At 34.5% G+C, this 27688-nt stretch overlaps 2 protein-coding genes and 1 long non-coding RNA gene across 3 annotated transcripts; 2 read left to right on the forward strand and 1 right to left on the reverse strand.

Moving 5' to 3' along the window:
• Positions 1-5038: 5038 nt before the first annotated feature.
• On the reverse strand, positions 5039-5787 carry LOC147516549 (dirigent protein 6-like). The gene has a single exon (XM_086593310.1). It carries the CDS (start codon positions 5785-5787, stop codon positions 5260-5262), a length of 528 nt encoding a protein of 175 aa, XP_086449436.1. The 3' UTR covers positions 5039-5259.
• Positions 5788-9486: 3699 nt separating this feature from the next.
• LOC147516550 (acidic endochitinase-like) lies at positions 9487-10546 on the forward strand. Its single transcript, XM_086589096.1, has one exon. The coding sequence runs from the start codon at positions 9516-9518 to the stop codon at positions 10413-10415; it is 900 nt and encodes a 299-aa protein (XP_086445222.1). The 5' UTR covers positions 9487-9515; the 3' UTR covers positions 10416-10546.
• A 3529-nt stretch (positions 10547-14075) lies between these two features.
• On the forward strand, positions 14076-26653 carry LOC147516551 (uncharacterized). Its single transcript, XR_015213699.1, has 3 exons — positions 14076-15372; positions 19835-19969; positions 26597-26653. It is a non-coding gene; the product is annotated as an uncharacterized LOC147516551 (long non-coding RNA).
• The last annotated feature ends 1035 nt before the right edge of the window (positions 26654-27688 follow it).

Below are 27688 nucleotides of genomic sequence, written 5' to 3' on the forward strand. Positions count from 1 at the left end.
CACCTTCTCAATGTAACTTTCTTGAAAAAGCCACAACTCCCCACTTTTTCTGTCACGAGTGATCCGCATACCAAGTATTTGCTTTGCTTGACCCAAACCCTTCATCTCAAAGGACTTACTCAAGTTTTTCTTCAGTTTGGATATCTTGTTGATGTTCTGGCCAACTATCAACATATCATCCACATACAACAAGAGCACTATGAAATCCCCATCTGGAAATTTCTGAACAAACACATAATGATCAGAAGCGGACTTCATGTAGCCATGCTTCACCATAAAAGAATCAAACTTTATGTACCACTGTCTCGGTAGCTGCTTCAACCCATACAAACTATTTATCAGCTTGCATACTAGGTGCTCCTTGCCTTTGACCTCAAACCCCTATGGCTGGTCCATGTAGACATCTTCTTCGAGGTCTCCATAAAGAAAAGTTGTTTTGACATCTAGTTGCTCAACCTCTAGGTTCATAATTGCGGTTAGACATAATACCACCTTGATAGAAGTCATCTTAATTACAGGAGAGAAAATTTATTCAAAGTCAATACCTTTCCTTTGACCGAATCCCTTCACAACAAGGCGAGTTTTGTGCCATGGTTGTGGATTATTCTCCTCATGCTTGACTTTGAAGATCTACTTATTCTTGAGAACTTTTCTTCCTTTTGGTTTCTCAACTAAGTCATAAGTGTGATTCTTATGCAAAGAATCCAACTCATTATGCGTGTCCTTCAATCACTTCTCTTTATCTATACCTTCAAGAGCCTTTTGATAATACATAGGTTCTCCACCATCAGATAGTAAAACATACATATATGGTGGATATCTAGTTGAAGCTTGTCTCTCTCTGTCTGACCTCCTTGCCCCATCTTCTTGTGCCTCATGAGGATGCACTTCTGCTTGCTTAGGTGGTGGTTCATGCACTTTATCTGCATATTCTATATCAATAGATTCTATCTCATCATGAGCAATAAGATCATCATCATGAGCTTCAAACCCATAGTTATCTGCATTCTTAATGCCTTCTGCACGTTCCACAGTAGGAACTTCTGGTTCTTAATCAACAAGATCATTAGTGAAAGCTTCTAGCTTCTCACCATCCTCAAAGTCTGCTATAGTTTGGTCTTCCAAGAACACAACATCTCAACTTCAGATTACCTTCTTGTTAATCGGATCATAAAGTTTGTAGCCAAACTTCTCATCCCCATAACCTAGAAAAATGAACTGCTTAGCTTTGTCATCAAGCTTGGATATCTGATCCTTGGGAATATGAACAAATACCCTGCACACAAATACCCTCAAGTATCCATAGTCAACATCTCTGCCTGACCATACTCTCTCTGGATAATCACTATTCAGAGGCTTCGAAGGCGATAAATTGATCACATGTACGGCTGTACACATTGCTTCTACCTAGTAACTTCTAGGTAACTTAGAGTGAGACAACATACATCTCATCCAATCTACAATAGTCTGGTTCATCCTCTTAGCTATACCATTGTGTTGTGGAGTCTTGGGAACGGTCTGCTCATGACCAATCCCATGACTCTTGCAATACTCTTCAAATGGCCTAATGTCGTACTCACCCCCATTATCTGAGCGAATACACTTCAAAGACTTCTCTGTCTCTCTTTCCACCATGCTATGGAAAGTCTTAAACACGCCAAGTACTTCATTCTTGGTCTTCAGACTATATGCCCTTATCTTTCTTGATGCATCATCAATGAAAGTCAAGAAGTACAAAGCTCCCCCGTGGGACTTTACTTTCATAGGACCACATAAGTCTGTGTGTACTAGCTCAAGGACATTGTCCTTTCTGTGAGAGGGGAATCTTTGGAAAGACACCCTGTGTTGCTTTCCTACCAAACAGTGAGTACATCTATTTAAATGCGTACCTTTGATGTTTGGTAAGGTCTTTTGCTTGGCAAGAACTTCCATGCCTTTTTCTCCCATATGACACAGTCTATTATGCCATAGTTCGGAGGAAGCTTCTTCTTGTGCCACATTTAACTCTGCTTTATACAAACTAGCCTGTGTCTTGTAAAGCGAGCAAGTTTTCTTCCCTTTGGCTACTATAATGGAATCTCTGTTCTGTTTCCATACCCCATTACCAAACGAGTTTTGAAAGCCATCATCATCTAACTTCACAGTGGAAATTAGGCTTAGCCGAATGTCAAGGACATGTCTTACATCCTTGAGTGTCAAGGTGTAGCCGACATTGGTTTCTACATGAACATTCCCAATGCCTACAATCTTTGAGACGCTACTGTTACCCATATTTACCTCACCAAATTCACCACAGCTGTAGGTAGTGAAGAATCCCCTGTGCGGTGTGACGTGATAAGATGCTCATGTATCTATCACCCACTCGGTATCCTGGCATGAGGTACTAACACAACACTCACCACAATCTGACACAATTCCCACTAGATCATCTACGACTAGTGCGGTAGTATCTGTTCATGTGCTTTCGTTTCTCTTTACCATGTCTTCATGTACACAATTATTCTTCTCATCCCTTTTTAGTATTCTATACTCATACCTGAAGTGACCCTTGGTGGCACAATAGTAACATTGTCTCTCTGCCTTAGGAGTTCTAGTTTCACCCATAGATTTACTTCTATCATCACCTCTAGAATGAGATGGTTTTCTGCTCTTACCTCTCCCCCGCTTCTCTGTGACAAAGATCTCTGAGTGAGAGGAGCTGCTTTGTGAACCCCTTCTTGTTTCCTCATTCAACAATGCTCCGGTAGCCATCTCTATATATGGAAATGATTCCATCCTTAGCGGCTCTATTAAGAGAAACTGCTAACGTCTCCCAATTGTCGGGTAGAGAGTTCAATAGGAACAAAGCTTCAACTTCGTCACCCATATTAATCTTTATCAAGTGCAACTGATTGATGCTATTCTGTACTTCATTAAGATGCCCAGACATTGAAGAACCTTCTTTGTACTTCGTGTTAGCAAATTTCTTAATAAGCAATACCTTGTTTCCAGCCAACTTCTTCTCATAAAGGTCTTTGAGTTTCTTTCACAAGCCAAAAGCAGTAGCCTCTTGGGATACATGGTAGAAGACATTGTCGACAATCCACTGTCGAATGTACCCAATTGCTTTTCTATCAAGCTTAGTCCATTCAGCCACCACTATTGCGTCTGGTTTTACTCATCCATTCTCAATGGATTGTGCCAAGTCTTTGCAATAGAGCAACTCTTCCATCTTGGCTTTCCAAATAGTGTAGTTAGCTCTATTTAGACTAGTCATGCGAGTGTTTACAGAATGGTCCATCTCTACAAGCTATTTCAACTCAAACCACCTTTCAGGAATTTAATCAAACACCTTATGGGCAAGATTTGGATAACAACCTTGTTGGGCTTAATCCAACCTGACTTTGATACCACTCGTTGGGAAAAACTGATACCAATCGATCCCCACTAAGATAACTTGCACTTGGACAAATTACTATTCTAGACAAAAAAAAAAATCTAAACTTTCACTACAACCAACAAGTAATAATAATGCAAAGAAAATAAAGCATACCACAACACAAGATATAACGTGGTTCGACTAATGATGCCTACTTCCACAAGAGCTAATCCTTTTATAAGTATGGGAATGAAGATTACAATCACTCATCTCAAGCCTCTCCACCTTACTAGATCACTCCTTACAAGCTTTTCTCTTTGCAAGGGTTTTCTCTCAATTTTGATTGCTCTGAAAATTGGGTTTCTATTCAAGACTTGGTTTTCCAAAACCTAACTTCTGTTTTTATACTAAACTTGCAATTTTGTGGTTACCGTAGAAATAGAAACTGACAAGTTTAAGCATGAGCGCGGGCGCGCTCTCGATAAGGCAAAATCGAGCGCGTGCGCGCTCTCTTATTTCCCTCAAACTTAAAAGTCCAATAACTTTGTTTCGTGAGAGGCTGAAAAAAACTATCTTCTTTTTCACAGCAAGGGTGCGGGCGCGGGCGTGCCTTGGTCACGACCAATCTGAGCGCATGCGCGCTCAGACTTTATTCACACAAACTGTACTATTTCTCTCCTTCATCCTCATCCTCATGTGAGGGATAACTCCAACATACAACATGTTCCTTACTACTTCACATACATATAAGCTAAGAGCATCTTTAGGAGAGATACTTTCCTAGCATCAACAATTTGGTGTTTTTTCATCTTCAGGAGAGTCACATGTTGATGAAAACACCAAAAAAATACCAAACCAAACACCAATCAGCCAAAATTTGGTTCAAGCTTTGGTGTTGTATCAAATCTCTCACACGGTTTTTCCAACACCGCATGGGCTTGGGCTAGAGTGTGGGCTTCAATCACGCGGTTTTATGAAAACCGCGCGAGAGATTTGGGAAGAGAAAAAAGAAGAAAGTACATCGGGCGGTTTTTGAAAAACCACGTGGGCTTGGGCCTTTAAGATTGGTTTTAGTGGCGCAATTTTGAGAAAGTCGCGTGGGCTATATGGTGCAGTTTATCCAAAACCGTGTCATTTAATGTCGAATATTTGAAGTTGGTTGGTGTTTTTTTGGTTTGGTATTTGGTTTGGTTAAAAAATTTGGTGTTTTTTTGGTTTCTCTCCTAAAGATGCTCTAAGTCAGCTTATTTTCGTTCATACATTGTATGATATACGTATGCTTAGACACTCCTACCAATCGATCACTTGTAAATTTCCACACTAACACGTCTTCTAAGTATCTCAACAGGGTCTAACTCGCAAGTTTATTATGACCGAATGAAAGACGGTCTTAGAGGATCTCTAGGTGGTGGTAGTATACTCTTCAAATTTGAAGAATCTGGTCGCAAATTTCGACCATCTCTAGGTGGTCGCAAATTTCATTAGCAAAAAACAACCCACACGACATTACCACTATCGCGCGACAGTTGGAGTGTCGCATGTACAATTCCAAAACAATTCATGCGACATAAGGAGTGGCGCGCAACCATTCCAAAAAAAAAAACCCCACGCAACATTAGTAGTGGCGCGCGACAATACCACTGGCGCGTGGTGCTAGTCAAAGTAAAAAAAAATAAAAATTGGGGGCGACATTTGTAATGGCGCGCGACATTACCAATGTCGCTCCGCATCTGCATCCAAATTGCCAAATTTGCGAACAAGAATGCGAACAAGTAGGTGATGCGACCGGATTTGAGGCCACCTAGAGATGGAATTCCGAGAAATTTCGAACTTTTCCTTCAAATTTGAAGAAAAACATAAGTTATACTACCATTTAGAGATGCTCTTATACTTGCTTTATTCTAGTAGCATTCATATAGCTTGATGTCCATCTGTACGCGAAAGTAATCAAACCCCTGAAATATATCAGTTCGAAAGGTCGCAATACCCCTTGTCATGAAAAAATCTCCTGTACCACCAACAACTGAGAGATCCCTAGTCGGTTCTTCCATCATATCAGCACCCATAATGTTTATGGTTCCTTTATACTCGGTTGAATTGAATATCATTATGTATCCAAACCAAACATTATATGTAGTGTTCATATCATAGAAGTAGAATCCTTGAGCTCTTGCAACTAGAGGAGACAGAAGATTGTTGTCTGTGGCCATAGGACCATCAAACACAACCAACATACCAAACTTGAATTTACCAAGTTGTGTTGCATTACCAGCTACTGTTGATGTGGCATTGGCGGCATTTGCACCATTAAACATGATATCATGATAATAGAGCACGAGCCGCTTGCAGAGCTCTTGCTCCCTAAAAGTGTTTGTAGGAGCTCGAGTGAGAAGAAGAAAGAAGAAAATAGAATAGAACATTACATGCATGGCTAGACATTGTTCCCAAAGTTAGGCAAAAGCTCGGTGTTTGTGTGCAAGGTGAAGAATGCAAAAGGTTTTGTTGCTTAATTTGCATCTCTATCATATTTATAGCTTTTTAAAAAACTTGTCGCCCAACAACTCGAAAGCTGTTACTGCGAGATACCATTTAGGTTTGCTTGAATTAGGTCTAATGCTCTAGAAATATAGTTTTAGATTCCTTTAATTGTTTGATCGTATGGTTCTAAACTTCTAATTATTGTCATCTTATGCCTGCGATACTATGATTGCTAACGACTCTCATATAAGTAATATAACACTAGAGTATAACTACAAAAGAAGTTGTAGTTAATTATTCATATGTCACGAACATATGTTTTTATCTATCTACTATGGAATATGTCATGATTAAGAATAATTTGATTATTCCACATAATGTAGTTCAGGACTAATGACTTGCTAAAGTAAGTGAATTTGACAATTTTGTCTTTTTTGAGAAAAATAATATGTAGAGCGTGTTGGTGAATGCATACACGCGCCGCCCCAAAATGATCAACAGATTAGTGCGATTGTCCCTGCAACTCGACAAACACTTAAGTTGGCCTGGTGTTTAATTCTTTAAAATATTTTGGGCAAGGCAAAATTCAATGCGAAATCTCGGCTTCTGCTGGTTGACATTCAATTGTTGTATGCCTGTATATATGTTGTTATGGCCATGTTTTGAGGCATCTCACAGAGTAGTATTGGGGTTTAGGCAAATTCCTATCTGTTTCATTAAAACAACGCAAGAAGCTTGCAAGTTACATTCCTCTATAAGAGTATTATGATCATTAGAGGAGGTTAAATTATGATAAGACAAAGTCACCTAAACTACTAGTTACAAGTGCAAGAAATAAATAAATTAACTAAGCTACATTGATCCTTAACCTTGAGCACAACAAGAGAAGCAAGCGAAGAACAACTTACGCCCAGTGTAATTTCTGCTTGGATGTGAAAAGAATATAGTAGTTCAAAGTTCAAATACATGTAGCTCTACTTGATTTGTCAGCATGCAACTCAAAAGTATAAAATTAAAATTAAAAGATCAATTAAGTAAGACATCATACTGACGTGGTTTAATCTAGGGATGTCCAAATGGGTACCCGGCCCGGCCCGAACCTGACTTTTCGGGTTTTAAACGGGTATCGGGTTACCCAAACTCAGACCGGTTTTCAACGGGTCGAGTTCAGAGTCGGGTATTTTGTTGAGAAGTGTGACCAAACCCTATCCTAATCCTATATTTCGGGTACCCATCGGCTCGGGTTTGGGTTTTGGGTAGGATAAAGCCCGGTATAAATGAAGAAAGAAGACAATAAGAAACTTTATTTGAAATATATATCTACATTTTATTCCTTCTTCGGCTATCCATCAATCCTTCAAACAAAATAAAACTTTTAATGAACTTGGAAGTAATTATCACTTATACTCGGACATAATTATTTGATATGATTTAAAAAATAGATGGACTCCTGAATGAACTATAGACACATGATCACGCAGTAATTCTTGAAAAAAATTGGAAATCACGACATAAATTTTTTCATAATCTAATATATTAAATAACTCATCATTGTAAACATGAATGAGATCATAATCTAAATATTTATCTAATTCATTCTTTTATATGAGATTAGTAGTATGCAATTGAAACCGGATTTGTGGTTTGATTTTGGCCCAGGTTCGGTTTCAGGTTTTTTTAGCACTTTTAATGGGTTTAGGGCTAAATTATCGGGTCGGGCTAGGGTTGGTCCGGGTTTAGAGAGTGTGACTAAACCCTACCCTATGTATTTTGGTTTTAGTTTGGGTTTGGGTTTGGGTTTTGTCGGGTTTAGGCAGAATTCGATGCGGGTATTTTGTTCGGGTTTCAGGCAATATGGACATCCCAAGTTTAATCCTTACTTCACTTTCTAATGCTTTCCTAATAAGCATGGAAGTATATATATCTTTAGAAAAAAAAAATCATGGAAGTAATAGAAAATTAATATATTCATTTATTTTTGACTTCTTGTCTTTTCTTTCCTTTCAAATTGTCTTTTCTTTCCTTTCAAAGTTTCAATTGACATTGTTGCATCTTGCAATGTGGACACACCCTTATATGACGCTTAAGTTGTCATGAACTATTCAAAGGTGTGTGTGTTACTGTGTTTGTTTTGTATGAGTGTGTCTTTATCAATGACTAGTATAATGCCCTTGCCGTAGGGCAAGGAAAAATCCAGTCTATACGGCATTGATTTTTAAAAAATTGCAATTGAAGTCTAGTCCCACAAAAGCCCAGCAGAAACCCATCTGAATTGCAACTGAAACCCAGTCCCAAAAAAGCCCAGCCACACTTGTTGACCACTATGAGCACACCCCCCATATATATTAGAACCCATTAACACTCTTGGATGCCACATCATAAACAAAATCTAAAAGTTAGGGATTGGGGTGTTTGGCCCACACTTCCCTTCTTTGTTATATAGATATGCAAACACTAAGAACAAATTTCAAAAGCACCACTCGTTACTTGTAGATCGATATGGTTTGGTATGGATATAAATTTCAAAATAATTTGACTGTTTTGAAGATATCATTATCTAAAGTGAGGAGATCAACTCTACCAAAAGCAGCCTATCCTAATTTTTTTGATTGTGTGACTATGCCAACAATCACGACTTTGTTTCGGTGTCAAGCTTATCCATGACTCTAGGTGTAAAATGTAAACAATATCACAACTTACAACTCACAAGTGAGATTTTGACAAAGAAGAATAAACCTACCATTAGAGCATTCCCAATGCAAGCAAGAGTTTTTCACCTCCATGTAGGCAACAAGGTGAGGATGTCCAATGCAAATGTGAGTTTGAATCTCGGATGGAATGTTTGATTCCGTCTGAAGGTAAAAATCGAAAAAAGCGACGAAAATGAAACATCCCGAAAGTTTAAAAACCGAAAACACGCTGGTGACAAAATGAAACATTAAAAAAAACCGAAAAAAAAAAAAAACACACACACACACACACACACACACACACGACAAAATAAAACATCTCGTCCAAAAAAAAAAAAAAAAACACACACACTTACACACACACTTTGTCACCCTTTGCATTGGGCAAGAGTTTTTTCCAAAAACGGTGAAACATCTTCCCTCCATAGTCCTGGATTGGGAATGCTCTTATATGCTGTAAACTTTGTAAAGGGGTTCACAATGTCGCTCTTTAAAAGGTGCTTCATGGTTCATACAAGTCAATGGGTTTCGATAACCGACCCGAATCAAACCAAACCAATAAAAAACGGTTTGAGTTTTAATAATTTGGGTTGTGCTCCACCGATCCAAAACCGAACCCGAACCGATAAGATATTAGTTTGGTTCCGGGTTTGTCATTCACAGAACCAATATGAATCCGAACCAATAAAATGGTATTTTAGTAATATTTATGATTAATTATATATATATTTATCAATTGTGTGGCTGAAATTAATCGATTTAATTTAGAATTTAATTGATTTTATAGTTTTTTATTCCAAAAAGCTAAAGAGTGAAGACCGGCGCAAGGTTTGAATAACCTCCTAAGGTCGTGCTAGAAAAAGCAGATAGACTTGTAATACATTGACTAGTAAACGATAGCGAAAGCACACTAAACGTCGATATAGTTCACGAATTTAAACATATATATAAGAAGAAGGCCCCTTCCAATATCGACTCAGAAGCCCAACATGACTTGCCAAAACTCACCGCTATCTCCATTGCTCTCCTTAATATTGCTTTTCACACTTGTCAGCACCTCTCTTGCAGGTGACATTGCAATCTATTGGGGCCAAAATGGCAACGAAGGTACTTTAGCATCAACATGTGCAACAGGGAAATATGCTTATGTTAACATAGCTTTCCTCAACGTATTTGGAAATGGTCAAACCCCACAGATCAATTTGGCTGGTCATTGTAACCCCTCAAATAATGGTTGCGCCATCACTAGCGACGGTATTCGAAGTTGTCAAAGCCGCGGAATTAAGGTAATGCTTTCCCTTGGAGGCGGCAGAGGCACTTACTCAATCGCCTCTGCAGCGGACGCGAGACAAGTTGCTGATTACTTGTGGAACAATTTCTTAGGGGGTACGTCTACATCGCGCCCCCTTGGGAATGCAAGGTTGGATGGAATAGATTTTGACATTGAATTGGGCTCTACACAAAACTGGGATATACTTGCTAGGTACTTATCGGCATTTAGCACGCCGGCTAGAAAGGTTTACTTGACCGCAGCTCCACAGTGTCCCTTTCCTGATGCACATTTAGGCCAAGCGCTTAATACTGGTTTGTTCGATTATGTATGGGTGCAGTTTTACAACAATCCTCAGTGTCAATACAGTTCTGGTAACACTGGGAACCTCATAAACTCGTGGAACCGATGGACTTCCACAATTCCGGCTACCAAGATTTTCATGGGTCTACCTGCTGCTACTGGTGCAGCAGGAAGTGGTTTCATTCCTGCAAATGTGTTAACCTCTCAAGTCCTCCCAGCTATTAGGACTTCTGCTAAGTATGGAGGTGTTATGCTTTGGAATAAATATTTTGATGATCAAAGTGGCTACAGTTCCAATATAAGGAGTAGCGTCTAAATGGCTTGTTTGCCAATAAATTTCTTCGAAAGATCTTTCTGTTAGTTGTAATCTGTAACTCTTATGAATAATGAGAATAAGGTTTTCTCTCCTTGTAATAAAGATAAACACCTGTGGCAGCTTTGCATTAATACTTTGGGATTTTGACAAACTAAAAGCTCAATTCTCTCTCATCCATAGAAGATCCAGGTAGAACCGTAGAACCAAATGCGGGCTTACCAAATGGGTGATATTTTACAATATCGCCCAAATTTTTCTTAAAACATCGATGCTCAAAGCTAAATAACGAAGATTTGAAATTACATAAACTGGTTTATCCCTGATTTTTATTACGTAAACTGAAAAACATGGAACAAAACGAAATTTTACAATATATTATGATATCTGCCATCAGAAAAATCAACCAAACACCGGTAAAAAAAATGAAATACTGTAGTATATCGACCGACATTTGTTTTACAACCCCAAGCCAAACCGAAACATTCGAATTGGAAACCTTGTTCAACAAATTCAAACCATCTAAAGTATCTAACCATGAAGAGGTACAGACTACACAGCATAGAACACACACATACTGAATACATAACCAACTGGACTCAAACCAAGGATGGCCACAATGGTATTGAACCACTCAACTACACATCTCCTAATTTAGCCGGGGTAAGCCAAGCTACATAACACATACATTTTTCGGGAGACGATCTAGAGACATATATTTTAAAAACACGTAAACAAACTCAAAATCGTTAGGACATTTATAAGTTTTAGATTAGGCTAATTTTTTTTGTAGATATGATCTCTTAAATATTCTAAACATTGTCATAAATAATCGAAAAAATAAAAAATTTATAAATTTACCAAGTGTAGTCAACAAATTAAAAAATTTGTCTAATTGTGGACCGTTCATTTTCACCTTTTTTAATAAGATATTTGACAAGTTTATAATTTTTTATTTTTTTTATTATTTGTGAAAATGTTTGGAATTGTTAGGAGATCATATTTACAAAAAATTAGCTTAATCTAAAATTTATAGATACCCTAACGATTTTGAGTTTGTTTATGTGTTTTTATAAAATATGTCTCTAGAGCTACTCCTCGTTATTGGGGACACATATGGTGGTGCTATTCATCTTCATAGTATTTACCGAGACCGTGACTCTTTATAGCAAGAAAGACCTAAGATTTTAACTCATTTGCTGGATTAAAACTTCTGGCTAGCAAGTTCGACTTAGGATTTACGTGGTCCTTGGAACTGGCATTGTACATTACTGCTTCCGGGACTCCAGGCGGAGCATATAGGATTGCTGATAGATTTTATTGAACCACATGTTCATGAAGTGGGCCTAGAATTGCATGCACTGAAATGTAATCAAATAGACTAGTAATATGTTATATGTGTGCAACCTTTATCAATTTTAAAGAACATGTGTGGTGTTTTGATGAAAATAAACCAAAAGAAAAGAAAAAAAAAGGGGTTCAACATCTTGTCAGCATATTACTTAGAGTACTATATATGTGGAGATTTACCAATTCATACACTCCCCATTGCGAGGATGAGTACAACAATGTAAAACAATTCAATGGTAAACTATGGTAAAACAATGTCATGCATATGGGGTCACAACCCCTACAATTCAATTGTTACTCAACCTAATCAAACTTACATGCAAAACACATTATACCGTAAACACTAAAAGAAACTACAACAATAATATGCATTATTATGACAAGAATATACATTACTCAAGTCTATGATTATGGATTATATTAAATATAGTCATATTATGTTCATGATATCTATATGAAAGGAAATCCACAAATTATTCTAATGAATTTTAAGGAATAGAAGAATTAGATGAATTTTTTTCTCCAAGATAATATTATTATCAATCTTATTTTCATCGTTCAACATTCAAATTTTCATAGTGAGACAATTCACACTGCACACTTGTACATCACCTTGACTATTTATCCATAGCCAAAGGAGGATAATACTTAATAAGACAATCCATAAGTGCTACGTCTCCTTGTCTAAAATAATCATAGGAAGATATTGTCTAATAAGACAATACATAATCTTACATGCATCTCCTTGACTAAATTAGGTTTAATAGGATATTATTGATTGTTTCATATATTGTTTCTTCTCGTAGACAACGATGTTCACTACTTAAAAATTATATGACATGGTTAAACTTCATACCAAAGGTAAAGAATGCATTCATGCCAAACATACTTAATACAATACTATTGGTTCAGGAAAAGTAAACTTTAACTGTACCCTTCACAACAAAAGGTATACGATATTAAACAAATTCAGCTACTGAATATGCAAAACAACATAGGACTCCACCTCCTCTTCATGCATGAGCTCAAGTAAGATAGAATATCATATCAACTAACAAGACCTCAAGTGCAACTACAACGTCTAATGGCTCAACCCATTAATGTCTTCAACTAGAAAAATTTACCAATAAACTATCATCAAGTTCAAAGTAAAGCCACGATGATTAATATCCAAAGCTAGCATGCTACACAACTTTAACATATGTTATATTGGATATAAACTACACGCTACTTCATCTAACATGTATTCTCACAACATTACAATTATAACCATCGTATAACAACATGTACACTCAATAGACAAGGTAAACAATTATGCATTGAATACATTATAATTACTAACCAACATTTGAATGTAGTTTATATTAACTATCTTAAGGTCTCTTTTAGACCATCTACATACATCTTTCTATGTACAAAAAAAATTAATATCATTACATCTGGCCAAACCAATTAATATCATTAATGATAAACAAAGTTCGCGTATAACTTATTCACTAGGTTATTAAAAGTAAAAAGTTTAAGGTTAGGGATTTCCCTCGTAAGAATAAAAACTGGTATGCAACTTGATAAGCACCCGAAACACCCCTTCATAATATTTGGTTTGGGTCAATAGTGTGTTTAATAAATAGGTATAATAATGGTTTTCATGTTTTTGCAGATTTTGACACGTAAACGATGAAATTTCAACAAAATTGGCATTTTAGCATGGAAACAAAGTAAATATGCTAATTGGAAACAAAACTTTTTTATCAAGTCCAAAAGAAACCCATTGGAAGCTTAAAAAGATCATAATCAAGCCCATGAAGCCTGATCAAAATAGTCAATTCCGGGTCAACCCTAGTCAAATATTGTAGAAAAGACAACAAAACTTCAGAAAATCATATCTTTTGATTTTGAACTCCGATTTGGGTGTGTGACCTATCAAAACAATCAGCACAGCGAGCTTTACACAATGGTATATAGCTTCTATAAATTGAATCAACTGGGAATTAAAATAGGTCTGAACCAATACAAAGTAAAATTCTAATTACTATTCACCCTGGTCAAGTGGAGGCTTATGTGTTTTTCCACTTTCTCCACTTAATAAGTGCACAAACCACTCTTAATTATTTATTTTGTAATGGGAATTACTATTCACCCACTTCTTCCACTTAGATTAAATTAAAAAATAGTAAATTCCATTATAAAAGTAGACTAATTTGTAACCTTTGATTAAAAATGTAATCTTGGCCACCCATTTCACTCCTTTGTAACTATAAATAGGAGGGTGATGTTCTAAATAAACTTGTCAATTCCTTTGTGGCCAATTCACTTAAGGCCTTGTAGCCAAATCTTCTCTCATTTTTCTCTTTCTCTATATTAGTAAGTAGGAGTAAGATTAAATTAGTTGTAGAAGTAGTTGTAATTTTAGTAATAAAACTCACTTCTTCTTCTTCCATTCTCATTCTCTTTTCATGTTTACTCATTTGTTATTGATTAACTTCCAATGTCAATGGGGTAATACTCTCAATTGGAGAGTTAAATGAAACCCCAAGAGGAAGTTTGATGTAATAGATTTAGCTAGTTTGATTTCATTAGGAATTATGACATTTTTATGTTTGGAACTAAAAAAGATTTTATTTTACTCATAGAAATGCTAGGGATTTCATTGCATACATATAGCTATGATGTTAATGGAGTTCCATATGCTTGTAATTAGTTAGTAGAGATGATAATACAACTACAAGGGATCAATTATAACTAGTTGTCTATGATTAGTTATTGAAATCAAATTAGTAATATTTATTGCATTTGAAAGAATCTTGAGGCGGAGTTTAATTTCTCCAATCTCTATCACCTTCCATAATCTAAACCACTTTTTTTTTTTTAGTAATTAGACTTATTATCTTTGTAGTTTAAAGTAGTATAAAACAAACCACAAAAAAAATCATTCTCTCATCCCCAACTATTTGTCTTCAACTTGATTTCTTTTCCACTTGTTTAGAGCGTGTTCGATATCCCTCACCAAATACTAAATATCAAATGGCGCCGCTACCGCTTTGAACAAGCCGTGGAAGACTCACGATATCAAGAAGGATTCAAGTTATTGTGGCAATCCCCTTTTTCTCAACCCTCCCACCATTTTTAATTTCTTTCATTTTTGTTTTGTGTTGGTTTGACGTGCTCCGTTTCAGTTTTCAAGACGCAAGTTCCGGAATATCCAGTCGAGAAGAGCTACTTCCAAAGCTTCAAAAATTCTAAATCTTTTACAGGAGAATCCTTGATTTGTCAGGAGCTTCCAGTTCAAATTTAGTGATTTTTGGACCTGTTTTGACCACGAAACTAGTTGATTGTTTCCAGCCTGTTCCACCAGTTTCTCAACTCTTAAGTTTCTGAAACAACAACTAATAAAGAGGCATCTTCAAATTTTGAATTGCTCTAAATTTTTTACGTAAACATAGTCGATATGTTAGGAAACTCCTGTAAAAATTTGGTGATTTTTTGCATTGTTTAGACTATCTAATTCATTGCTCATATTTAGTGTGTGCAGAATTTCACTATTCATCTCAGAGCACTATTCCTCTGTGTGTGGCAGCATGGTCATTTAGCTTACGATTGACTTGCACAGGTTCCTCTTCTCTCACTCCTTTAATCCCTTGTCAAAGGAGCATATTTTTTTTAGTTTCAAAAAAAAAAAAAAAAAAGGAGACATGATCTAATTAGATGATAACATTGTCTAAATAACATGTTTTAATTACGTAGTTGTATTTTTATTTTCTACTTGTGAATATTTTGTGTTTAATAAAGTCTCATAAATTTGTACTTTGTTACGAATTATATCTTAGAAGTTCTCTACATTAAATAAAATTTTAAAAAAAATACAAAAAATAAAAAATAATAATATTCAAATAGTGTCTAGGAAACTTGCTTGATTGAGGTTCTCTCATTAAAGAACGTGTAAGCACGGAAAACCATGGACCAAAACATCGCCAATATATCCGATATATATCGGTATTTTGGTACACCGACATCGATATTTCCGACATATATCCACCGAATATAGAACTCTTTTTTTCCGATATATATTGGAATTTCCGATATAAAACTTTATATCGCCGATATAATCGATATATCCGATATTTACGATATATATCGGTTGACTTTTTGACCATTTTTTAATATAAATCCAATATTTCCAATATATTTTCGATATATTTCCGATATTATATTTCCGATATATCCGATATTTTAAATAGTTTGGACTGGTCACCAAAAAAATGGATATATCCGATATATATCGGTTTTTGGGTACACCGATATATTCATCGATATCGATATTTTGGGCCTTGCGGAAAACCTCCCTCAACTCTAACAAGTGTCCTGCCTGTTGGTATATGCACATGCGATTCTAGCTTAGTTGCTACAATTCGCACAAGCCTAACCGTTGCCAGTAACTACCATGGTTATGGCCCATCATTATGCGCAACAACCCTCCTGGAATAACTATACACATCCAGAACCTTGTTCTTGTTGTGGTAATCATTACCATTGGGCTTCTCAATGCCCATCATATCAAGAGTTTGAGAATACTATGGGACAATCGTACAATTTTGAGCCTAAACATTCCAACTTTCGTAGTACCACATTTTCTCAGGAGTTTTATAGTCATCCCAACAATTCATGGAGTTCAACCACAAACAATCAACAACCATTCATGTCTGCACCTGGGCAGTCCGATTACGGGTTCACAGAAGTCAATGACATGAATTCTCTCAACTAATGGCCCAACAATCCCAAAAATTGGGCAACTTCCCAAGTAACATTACATCTACTCAGTGGGAAGTACCGAACTCCCAGCTAAATTCGCAACCCCTACCCAATTCCTTTCCATGCCCATTCCATCCTTCCATACACAATCACCCACTAAATTCATGTTTAATCAGTTTACCAGTTGCCATGACTATCCATTTCAATACCCAACAGAAGCACTAGCCTACACTGACAATATACCTACTCAGTGGGAAGAACCATACAATCCACCTTTCGCTCCGCCACCTTTCACATACCTAATTCAGCAAGCAATGACCAATCAAGCAAAAACACTTCAAGAAATAACACAATCCTTGTGTTTGTTCCAATCCACTTCGACATATGCCCAACCTGAGACTAATATTCTTCCAACCAGTCCAAAACACAATGAACACGTGGACCAAAGTGTTAACATAAATAAACCATTTGCTGAACAACCACAACTCCAACTATTGTGTGAAATCTACATCCTCTGATGATGACTATATGCCTCAAAACGGTGTAAATAACCCCTTCATAACATTTGGTTTGGGTCAATAATGTGTTTAATAAATAGGTATAATAATGGTTTTCATGTTTTTGCAGGTTTTGACACGTAAACGATGAAATTTTAACAAAATTGGCATTTTAGCATGGAAACAAGGTGAATATGCTAATTGGAAACAAAGCCTTTTTATCAAGTCCAAAAGAAGCCCATTGGAAGCTTAAAAAGATCATAAGCAAACCCATGAAGCCTGGTCAAAATAGTCAATTCCAGGTCAACCCTGGTCAAATCTTGCAAAAAAGACAACGAAACTTTAGAAAATCATATCTTTTGATTCCGAACTCTGATTTGGGCATGTGACCTATCAAAACAATCAGCGCGGCGAGCTCTACGCAATGGTTTATAGATTCTATAAATTGAATTGATTGGGAATTAAAACAGGTCCGAACCAATACAAAGTAAAATTCTAATTACTATTCACCATGGTCAAGTGGAGGCTTATGTGTTTTTCCACTTTCTCCACTTAATAAGTGCACAAACCACTCTTAATTATTTATTTTGTAATAAGAATTACTATTCACCCACTTTTTCCACTTAGATTAAATTAAGGAATAGTAAATTCCATTAGAAAAGTAGATTAATTTGTAACCTTTGATTGAAAATATAATCTTGGCCACCCATTTCACTCCTTTGTAACTATAAATAGAAGGAGTAGTGCTCTAAATAAACTTACCAATTCCTTTGTGGCCAATTCACTTCCTTAGATATATATTATAGATGTACTCTCTTGGCTCTATTTTTTGAGCATTCATGGAGTCTCTAATATTTGTAAAACTCTTTGACTAATTACGAAAAAGTATGAAACTAATATGGAAAAATTAGACAATTGGAACACTCACAGAGACTCCAGTTTTTTCTAAACTCTATTACTAACTACGAAAAAAATATGATATATAAACCCTAAACCCTATCAAAGTACTTTTCAAGACCAAGAGAGATATGTTCTAAGCTAGGGTATCCTATGTTTAAGGCTCTTCTATGCTAGAGAATATGATTTGATCGAATGAATTCATATAACTGTATAATCTTCATCAGTAGATTTAAGAGAAGGCATGTCCCACAACAAAAGTAGCAAGTAAGAACTTTTATGCATGCCCTTATGCTACAAAGACCCTTAGTCCCATGAAATAGACTATACATGTACATGAATTAATACTGAAGATTTAGCAAAAAAAAAAAAAAAAAAAAAATACTAGAGGAAAAAAAAAAATCCTCTACTGAGGGTTTGATTACCAAGATATTAAATCACGACAACAACAAACGTTTGGCAGTAGTACTCTTATGGAAAACATGTTGAACTGTACAGATGCCTACATGGGATGATGAAAAGCCCCATTTCATATACAAAACACAAACTGTGGTTCAAGAGGCCGGTGACGATTCATCGTTTGCATTTTCAACCTCCGTGGTTTCTACACTCTTCTATTCCACAATAAATCCATCCCTGAACCTATCGTAGTTTGTCTGCTCATCTGACTTCCGAGGACGTTCCCCCAGTACTCTAATAATGTCCTCTTGATGTAAAACCTTCTTCTCCAGCAACAGCTAAGCAATCTGAGCCACATGCTCTTTGTGCTTGCTCCGTCCTCTATTAGTCTACATCAATAAGAAACCACTGAAACAAAAAAAATTCACTGAAGAACTCTTATGAAGTTTTCAATCCTCTTTAGTTTTCTTTAAGGGGAGATGGTTGATTGGGCTGATTGCTTTTACACGACCATTGACTTTTCCAGATTTCGCATTGGCTGATTGCTTTTATGAAATAATGTTTATCACAGAGATAGGATTTGGTTGAATTTCATGAGTAATCACCTCCCTAAATGTTCCATGTTCTTATTAAAAATAGCCATTCTAAACGTATCCTATAACCATTGAGCTCCAGGAAATCACATCTCAGTACGTAGTATCTTCGAAGACAGAAGCAACATATTGAATTGAATCGCATTTTGTGTAAATAGATACAAGAGCATTTCTAATCCATCTTTCAGAATCCAATCTGTTCCTATAGGAGTAGCCATGGATTTTTGTATCATTTCTTTACAATTATCAAGCTACACTAAAGATATTGCTAGCAGGGAGGACACTTGCTAAGGTTACGACATTCGGCTTCAAGCCCAGATCCAACATGTCAATGAAAATGCTCACGACATCACTAGACATAGTATATTGAGCAAGAGAAGAAACAACCCCACTATATATAGCTACATCTGTATTTAACCAGGCATGCTTCATGTCCTGTAGGAGTTGTATACTATCCTAAAAAAAACCGTTTTGAGCATAGCTATAAATTAGAGCATTCCACGCCTTATTTTCTCTATGGGCTTGAGATTTTTAGCACTAGATGTTGGTATTCTCCTCTTATAGAAGGCATCACAAGTACACATAATTTGGTTCTAAACTTCAGTTAATAGTGAAAATGATTCATGTTTGTCATCTTTACTGTTGGCCATGACTTTATATTTGATGGGATTTGCTTGCTATGGTTTGAACATATTTAATGATAGTTTTGGATATCTAAATAGGGCTAACAATATATTGTCAAAGTTAGAATCAGAACCCACGCCCTTGACTTGCTTCAACATGAGCTAGCAGCTTAAACGAATACCACGACTTCAATTATTGCAAGTAACGAGCTTACTGTGCCTGATAGGAAATTAGCCGAAGTTATTGAATAATAAAAACACACGTTTATGTTGCATTGTTGATTAACAAAGAGATTTTGCCACATTGTTTATAGGCATTGGAAATACATAAAGCTCAATAAGGGAGATGATGATTCAGTTGAGGTTGCCCATTTAGGCGTCTTCTTAAATTTGTATATAAGAATCGGGGAAACGAGAAAGCTTTGGAGCATAATCAACTGTCTCAGAAGGTATTTAAGAATTGGGGACTAAGTGCTAATATGCAGAAGTTGACATTGTTAAGTTGGGGAGGTTTTATGATGCCATTTGTATAATTCTTAATTACTAGCAAAAACGCATGAGGAGAGTATGGCTAGAGTATAGAGCTATGACACTTATTGCTATTTTAGAGTCCCTTTATAACCACAAAAAGTTTTGAGCTTCTAAGAAGTGTCTTACAAAGGTATTTGATTTATTTTGAGTGGTTTACTTACAAGGTTTTAATCATACCAAGATTTGTGTCGCGAGACATTGAACTAATCTCAAAAAATAATTAAGTTAAAATTAGAAAATGGGTTCAAATGCATTAAACTAATATCAAAGAATAATTAACTAAAAATCAAAATCGAAAACTGGATGCAACTACATTGAAATAACCTCAAAAAAAAAAATTAACGAAAAATTGGAAACTAGATGCAAATGCATTGAACTATGTAACCTCAAAGAATAATTAACATAAAATCGGAAACTGGGTGGAATTGCAGTGAACCTCAAAAAATAATTAATGATAAATTGGAAATTGTATGTAAATGCATTAAACTAACCTAAACTAACCTCAAATAATAATTAATGGGAAATTGGAAACTGGATGCAAATGTATTGAACTAACCAAATTAATGAAAAATCGGAAACTGGATGCAATTGCATTGAACTAACCTAATTAATGAAAAATTGGAAATTGAATGCAAACGCAACAAACTAACCTTAGAGAACAATTAATAGGAAATCGAAAATTGTAAACGAACTCATTGAGCTAACGTCAAAGAATAATTAACAAAAAATCGGAAACTTGAAGCAACTATATTTAACTAACATCGAAAAATAATTAACAGGAACTTGAAATCTATATACAAATGCATTGAATTAACTTCAAAAAATGATTAAAGGGAAATCTGAAACTGTGATGCTATTGCATTAAACTAACCTCAAAATATTACTTACAAGAAATCATAAATTGGATGCAACTGCATTGAACTAACTTCAAATAATATTTATCAGGCAATCGAAAAATTAATGCAAATGTATTTAACTAACCCTAAAAAATAATTAACGTGAAATCGGAAATTAGATGCAAATGCATTGAACTAATCTCTAAAAATAATTAATTGGAAATCGGGTTCGATCTGGTCACAAATGTATTGAACTAACCTCAAAGAATAATTAAAGGGAATCAATAATTAGATGAAACTAACATTTTTTTTTTTTTTTTTGCATGGAACTAACCTCAAATAATAATTAACGAGAAATTGAAAACTAGATGAAAATGCATTGAACCAACCACAAATAATATATAACGGGATATTCGAAACTGAATGCAACTGCATTGAACCAACCTCAAATAATAAATAACGGAAAATCTAAAACTAGACGCAATTGCACTAAACTAAGCTCAAAAAATAATTAACGAAAAATTGGTTTGGATGCAAATGCATTGAACTAACCTCAAAGAATAATCAATGAAAAATCGGAAACTGGATGCAAGTGCATCAAACTAACCTCAAAGAAAGTCGAAAATTGGATGCAAATGCATTGAAATAAACTCGAATAATAATTTATATATGGGAAAATGAAAACTGAATGCAAATGCATTGAATTAACCTCAAAAAATAATTAATGGAAAATAAAAAATTGGATGAAACTGCATGGAACTAACATTTTTTTTTCTTTGCATAGAACTAACCCCAAATAATAATTAACGTGAAATCGAAACCGGATGTAAATGTATCGAACTAACCACAAATATCAATTAACGAGAAATCAGAATCTGGATGCAAATGCATTGACCTAACCTCAAATAATAATTAATAGGACATCAGAAAATGAATGCAAGTGTATTGAACTAACCTTAGAGAATAATAATTAACCTATAAATCGTGTGACTAGATACAAATGTATTAAACTAACCTCAAAAAGACAAATCGGATGTTGGATGCAAATACAACAAACTAACCTCAAAGAATAATTAAAGGGAAATCAGAAACCTGATACAAATGGAACGAACAAACTTCAAAAAATAATTAATGAGAAATCGAAAACGGAATACTAATGCGTTAAACTAACCACAAAGAATAATTAATTAACGGGAAAGTGAAAACTTGATACAAATATATTGAACTAACCTCAAATAATAGTTAATGGGAAATAAAAATTGGGTGCAAATTCTTTGAATTAACCCCAAAGAATAATTAGAGGAAAATTGGAAACTCGATGTAACTACACTAAACTAACCTAAAAAATAATTAACGAGAAATCGGAAACCGGATGCAAGTATGCAACTACATTGAACTAATCTCAAAATATAATCAACTGGAAATCTGAAACTAGATGCAATTGGGTTTAGCTAAACTCAAAGAATAATCAACATGAAATCAAAAACTGTATGCAACTGCATTGACCTAACTCTTAAAGAATAACTAACGAGAAATCAGGAACTTGAAGCAATTACATTAAACTAACCTAAAGAAAATCATCGGGAATTCTCAGAAATTGGATGCAAATGCATTGAATGAACTAATCCTTTATTTATTTATTTATTTATTATTTTTTGCATGGAACTAACCTCAAAGAATAGTTAATATAAAGTCAGAAACTGGATACAAATGTATCGAACTAATCTCAAAGAATAATTAACGTGAAATCGGAAATTGGAGCCAAATGCATTAAACTAACTGAAAATAATAATTAACGAGAAATCGAAAACTGGATGCAACTGCATTGAACTAACTCAAAGTGTAATTAAGAGGAAATTTGAATGGATGCAAATGCATTGAAATAACCTCAATGAATAAAACGGAAAATCAAAAAATTGGATACAATTGTGTTGAACTAACCTAAAAACATAGTTGTATTATATGTAGTTGGAATGTTCGACAAATATAGTTTTGTATTTAAATTAGTGTTTATCATATATATCTATTTTCGTATGACTGGGAATGACTTGGTATTCAAGTAGGTTAAGTATGATCTTTGCCTTATTGAACATTTTAACAAAAAATTCAATCAAACTTCTATAGTTAAACCTAACAACAAAAATAAGTCGATGGGTTTTATCAAGGTTTGGTGCTTTCTTTTTATAGAGAGTGGTCCAATAAATTTGGATGAGTGATCAATATAATATTAATATATAATAGTTATGCATATATAGTTGCAAATATTTTCCAGAATAATTAATATAACATCACACGTTCGTAGATAATCTTTGAAGATCCCACATAGTGAGTCAGGAATAATTTAAAGAATAATTAATGGAAAATCGGGAACTGGATAATTTTTTATGATCCCACATAGTAAATCAAACATAATTTATTTTTATGTCCTGTTTGAAGTTGATATTACACACCACATTGGATAATTAAAAGGAAATTGAAACCGATTCAAATATATTGAACTGAGCTCAAAAAGTAATTAACTGGAAATCAGAAACTTTATGCAAATACAATAAACCAGATTAAAAAAGTAATTAACTAAAATTCGGAAACTACATTAAACTTATGTCAGAGAATAACTAAAGAGAAATTAGAAATTGGATGCAAATTCTTGAAAAATATTTAATGGGAAATTGGAAACGGTATGCAAATACATCAAATAAACTTCAAATAATAATTAACGGGAAATCAAAAACTGGATGCAAATGCATTGAACTAATCTCAAAAAATAATTAACAGAAAATCAAAAACCAAATGCAACTGCGTTGAACTAACCTCATAGAATAATTGGCGGAAAATCAGAAACTAGATGCAAATCCATTGAAATAACCTCAAATAATAGTTAACTAAAAAATCGACCCGGATGTAATTGCATCGAACTAACCTCAAAGCATAAATAATAAAAACTAGATGCATATATATTGAACTAACCTCAAAGAGTTATTAACGGAAGTCGAAACTGTATGCAAATGCAATGAACTAATCTCAAAACTAATTAACTAAAACATCAAAAATGGATGCAACTGCACTGAACTAATCTCAATGAATAATTAACAGGAAATCATAAATTTGATGCAACTACATTGAACTAACCTCAAAAAATAATTAACGGAAAATCGGAAACTTGATGCAAATGTATTGAACTAACCTCAAAGAACAATTAACTAGAAATCGAAAATTAGATGCAACTACATTGAGCTAACCTCAAAGAATAATTAATGGAAAATCATAAATTGGATGCAACTACATTAAACTAAGTAAAATCAGAGATTAACTAATAATAAATAAGAAATTGGATGCAATATCTTGAGAAATATTTAACATAAAATCAGAAACTTGATACAAATGCATTGAAATAATCTCAAATAATATTTAACTAAAAATCAGAAATCGGATGTAACTGATCGAACTAACTTCAAAGCATAAATAACTAAAAATTTGAAACTAGATGCAAATGCATTGAACATCGAACTAACCTCTAAAATAATTAACTGGAAATTAGAAACTGGATGCAGATGTATTAAACTAATATGAAAGAGTAATTAATGAGAAATTAGAGCCTAGATGGAAATGCAATGAACTAATCTAAAAAACTAATTAACAAAACATCGAAAACTGGATGCAACTGCACTAAATTAATCTTAATAAATAACTAACGAGAAATCATAAACTTGATGCAACTGCATTGAATTAACCTAAAAAAATAATTAACGGGAAATTGGAAACTTGATGCAACTGCATTGAACTAACCTCAAAGAATAATTAATGGGAAATCAAAAACTATATGCAATAACTACATTGAACTAACCTCAATGAATAAATAACAGAAAATCGAAAACTTGATGCAAATGCATTGAACTAACCTCGAAACATAGTTGTATTATTTGTAGGGGAATATAATGTCTCAACAAGTATAGTTTTGCATTTTAAATAGTGTTTATCATAATTCTTTTATTATGATTGAGAGTGTCTTGCTATTCAAGTAGTTTCAATATCATCTTCACCACATTGAGCATTCTCATAAAACTTCAATCAAACTTCAATTATTAAACCTAACAACTAAAAGAAGTCGATAGGTTTTATCAAGGTTTGGTGTTTTCTTTTTATTGAGAATGGTGCAAATTTTTTGAATGAGTGATTAATATAATTTTCATATATATCTTGTAGCTCTACGTAATCGCTAATATTTTTTAAAATAATGTAATATAATGGGACCCGTTCATAGGACGGGTTCGAAAACTAGTAAGGCCTTATAGCTAAATCTTCTCTCATTCTTCTCTTTTTCTAAATTAGTAAGTAGGCCGTAGTAGGATTAAATTAGTTGTAGAAGTAGTTGTAATTTTAGTAATAAAACTCACTTATTCTTCTTCCATTCTCATTCTTTTTTCATGTTTACTAATTTGTTATTGATTAACGTCCAATGTCAATGGGGGTAATACTCTCAATTGGAGAGTTAAATGAAACCCCAAGAGGAAGTTTGATGTAATAGATTTAGCTAGTTTGATTTCATTAGGAATTATGACATTTTTATATTTGGAACTAAAAAAGATTTTATTTTACTAACAGAAATACTAGGGATTTCATTGCATACATATAACTATGATGTTAATAGAGTTCCATATGCTTGTAGTTGGTTAGTAGAGATGATAACACAACTACAAGGGATCAATTATAACTAGTTGTCTATGATTAGTTATTGAAATCAAATTAGTAACATTTATTGCATTTGAAAGAATCTTGAGGTAGAATTTAATTTCTCCAATCTCTATCACCTTCCATAATCTAAACCACATTATTTTATTTATTTTTTAGTAATTAGATTTATTATTTTTGTAGTTTAAAGTAGAATAAAACAAACCACAAAAAAATCATTCTCTTTTCCCCAACTATTTGTCTTCAACTTGATTTATTTTCCACTTGTTTTGAGCGTGTTCAATATCCCTCACCAAATACTAAATATCACAACTCTAGGTAAGAATATCATCATATAATCAAACCAAAAGAATTTCAAGAGAGTGAAAGAATACGATACCTATCCGATTGAAAATTTGGATTACCACGTTGTCCTCCATCTAGAAAAACAGTCTCAAAGAACTGTAACACTGAACTAGCTCAGAACGAACTAGATATCAAGTCATATGATACTGTAAAGCTCTTTGAGTCAGCTATCAAACTCAAAAGGCGGATTGCAAAACCAAGCTCTGAGCTGAAAGTTATAGTCGTTTTTTCCGTAACGAGTGATGGAGCAGTCCAAAAGGCTGTGTTTGTTTACTGGCAAACGAAGCTGGCAAATGATATTTTCCCACTTAAACAATGGTTTTCCAGCATTTAACTGCAAAATTGAGTACTGGCAAACAGAATCTTGATTTGCGAGGAAAATATTATTTTCCCATGAGAAGCGGGAAAATACGCTCCACCTCCCCCCCAACTGATATTTTCCCAGTAGGACCAAAACATTTGCCACCATCAATCTAGCGCACTCATCTCCTTCTCTCTCTCTCGCATCTCTGTGTCTCAATCTCATCTCTCACTTCGCTTAATTTCTCATTCAAATAATTCAAACAACAATCTTTAATCGACCAACAGTTTAAATTTTGACATGTTTTGTTGTAAATTTAACATTCTCGCATCTCTCTCTCTCATTTTCTCACTGTTTTTTTTTCTCTTTCTTAGATTTGGATCCGTTCTCACTGTAATCTCTCTCTAGCTCTCGCCATTTCATTTTCGTCATGATTTTGTTTTTGGTTTTGATTTTGTTCTATTGGTTTGGTTTGGTTTGGTTTGGTTTTGATTTTGATTTTGATTTTACTGAAAATAGTGTATGTTGAACAAAGCTTATAGATTTTGTTGAACTATTTCGTTGATGGATATGATAATATGCTTGACTGTTGTTTGACTGGACATGCTATGATATGATATGAACTATTTCGTTGACTGGACATGGTATTAATAGTTTAATAGTTCTAATTCTGCTGAAGTAACAATTTGAATTCATATTAATTTCTTAACATCAAATAAGAAATGATTTGGAAAATTAAAAATGATATTGGATGTGTGTGTTACTGTTTGTTTATAAAGTTGATATGATTGTTTAGTGTGTTTGCTTAAAATTAGGTGTGGTAGGTTGTAATATGAATCCTTTTAGTGGTGGTGTGAATGTAACGATGGATCAGGGCAATGGAAAACGGAAAGAGGGTGAAAAAACGAGATCTACCCAAGTTATATGGTATCCTGATATGGAAGCTATCTTGGTAAAGGTGTTGTCGGAGGAGTTAGCTACTGGGGGAAGGAAAGTTGAAAATGGGTAGAGGTCAGAAAGCTTAAAGTGTGCTGCTAATGAAATCAATAAATGACTTGGAATGAGTCTTGAAGCTGATAATGTAAGATCAAGGTTGAAATCAATGAAGCGTGCTTGGTTAGATGATAGACATGCAAATGAGGCTAGTGGCTTTCGTATCCTATTTGAGAGGTTAGTTGGTTTGAAGTAAATATAATTGATTTTTTTTTTTTATAACTTGTTTTGAAATTAGCGGGGGGAGCATACTCAGGGAGGTGGGGGTGATTGTTCTGAAGCTCATCTGGTGGGTGTGAAGGCTTCTTGGTTGGTTAGGAATGTACACTAAGCAGGGTTTTGAGGCGAACTTGTTACTTGTTTATGTTTTGAGTATTACTAAGTTTATTTTAGATATTGTGGTAATTAACTGATAATGTGGTACTAAATTTCTTTCGGATATTACTTTATTGATCTTTGGGATATATATTATA

The sequence above is a fragment of the Coptis chinensis genome, chromosome 2, assembly GCF_015680905.1.
Source record: "Coptis chinensis isolate HL-2020 chromosome 2, ASM1568090v1, whole genome shotgun sequence".
In the NCBI taxonomy this organism is placed as follows: Eukaryota; Viridiplantae; Streptophyta; class Magnoliopsida; order Ranunculales; family Ranunculaceae; genus Coptis; species Coptis chinensis.

Excerpts from the sequence above, each read along its gene's own strand:
- LOC147516549 (XM_086593310.1), bottom strand. The coding sequence starts at position 5,787 with ATGCATGTAATGTTCTATTCTATTTTCTTCTTTCTTCTTCTCACTCGA.
- LOC147516550 (XM_086589096.1), top strand. The coding sequence starts at position 9,516 with ATGACTTGCCAAAACTCACCGCTATCTCCATTGCTCTCCTTAATATTG.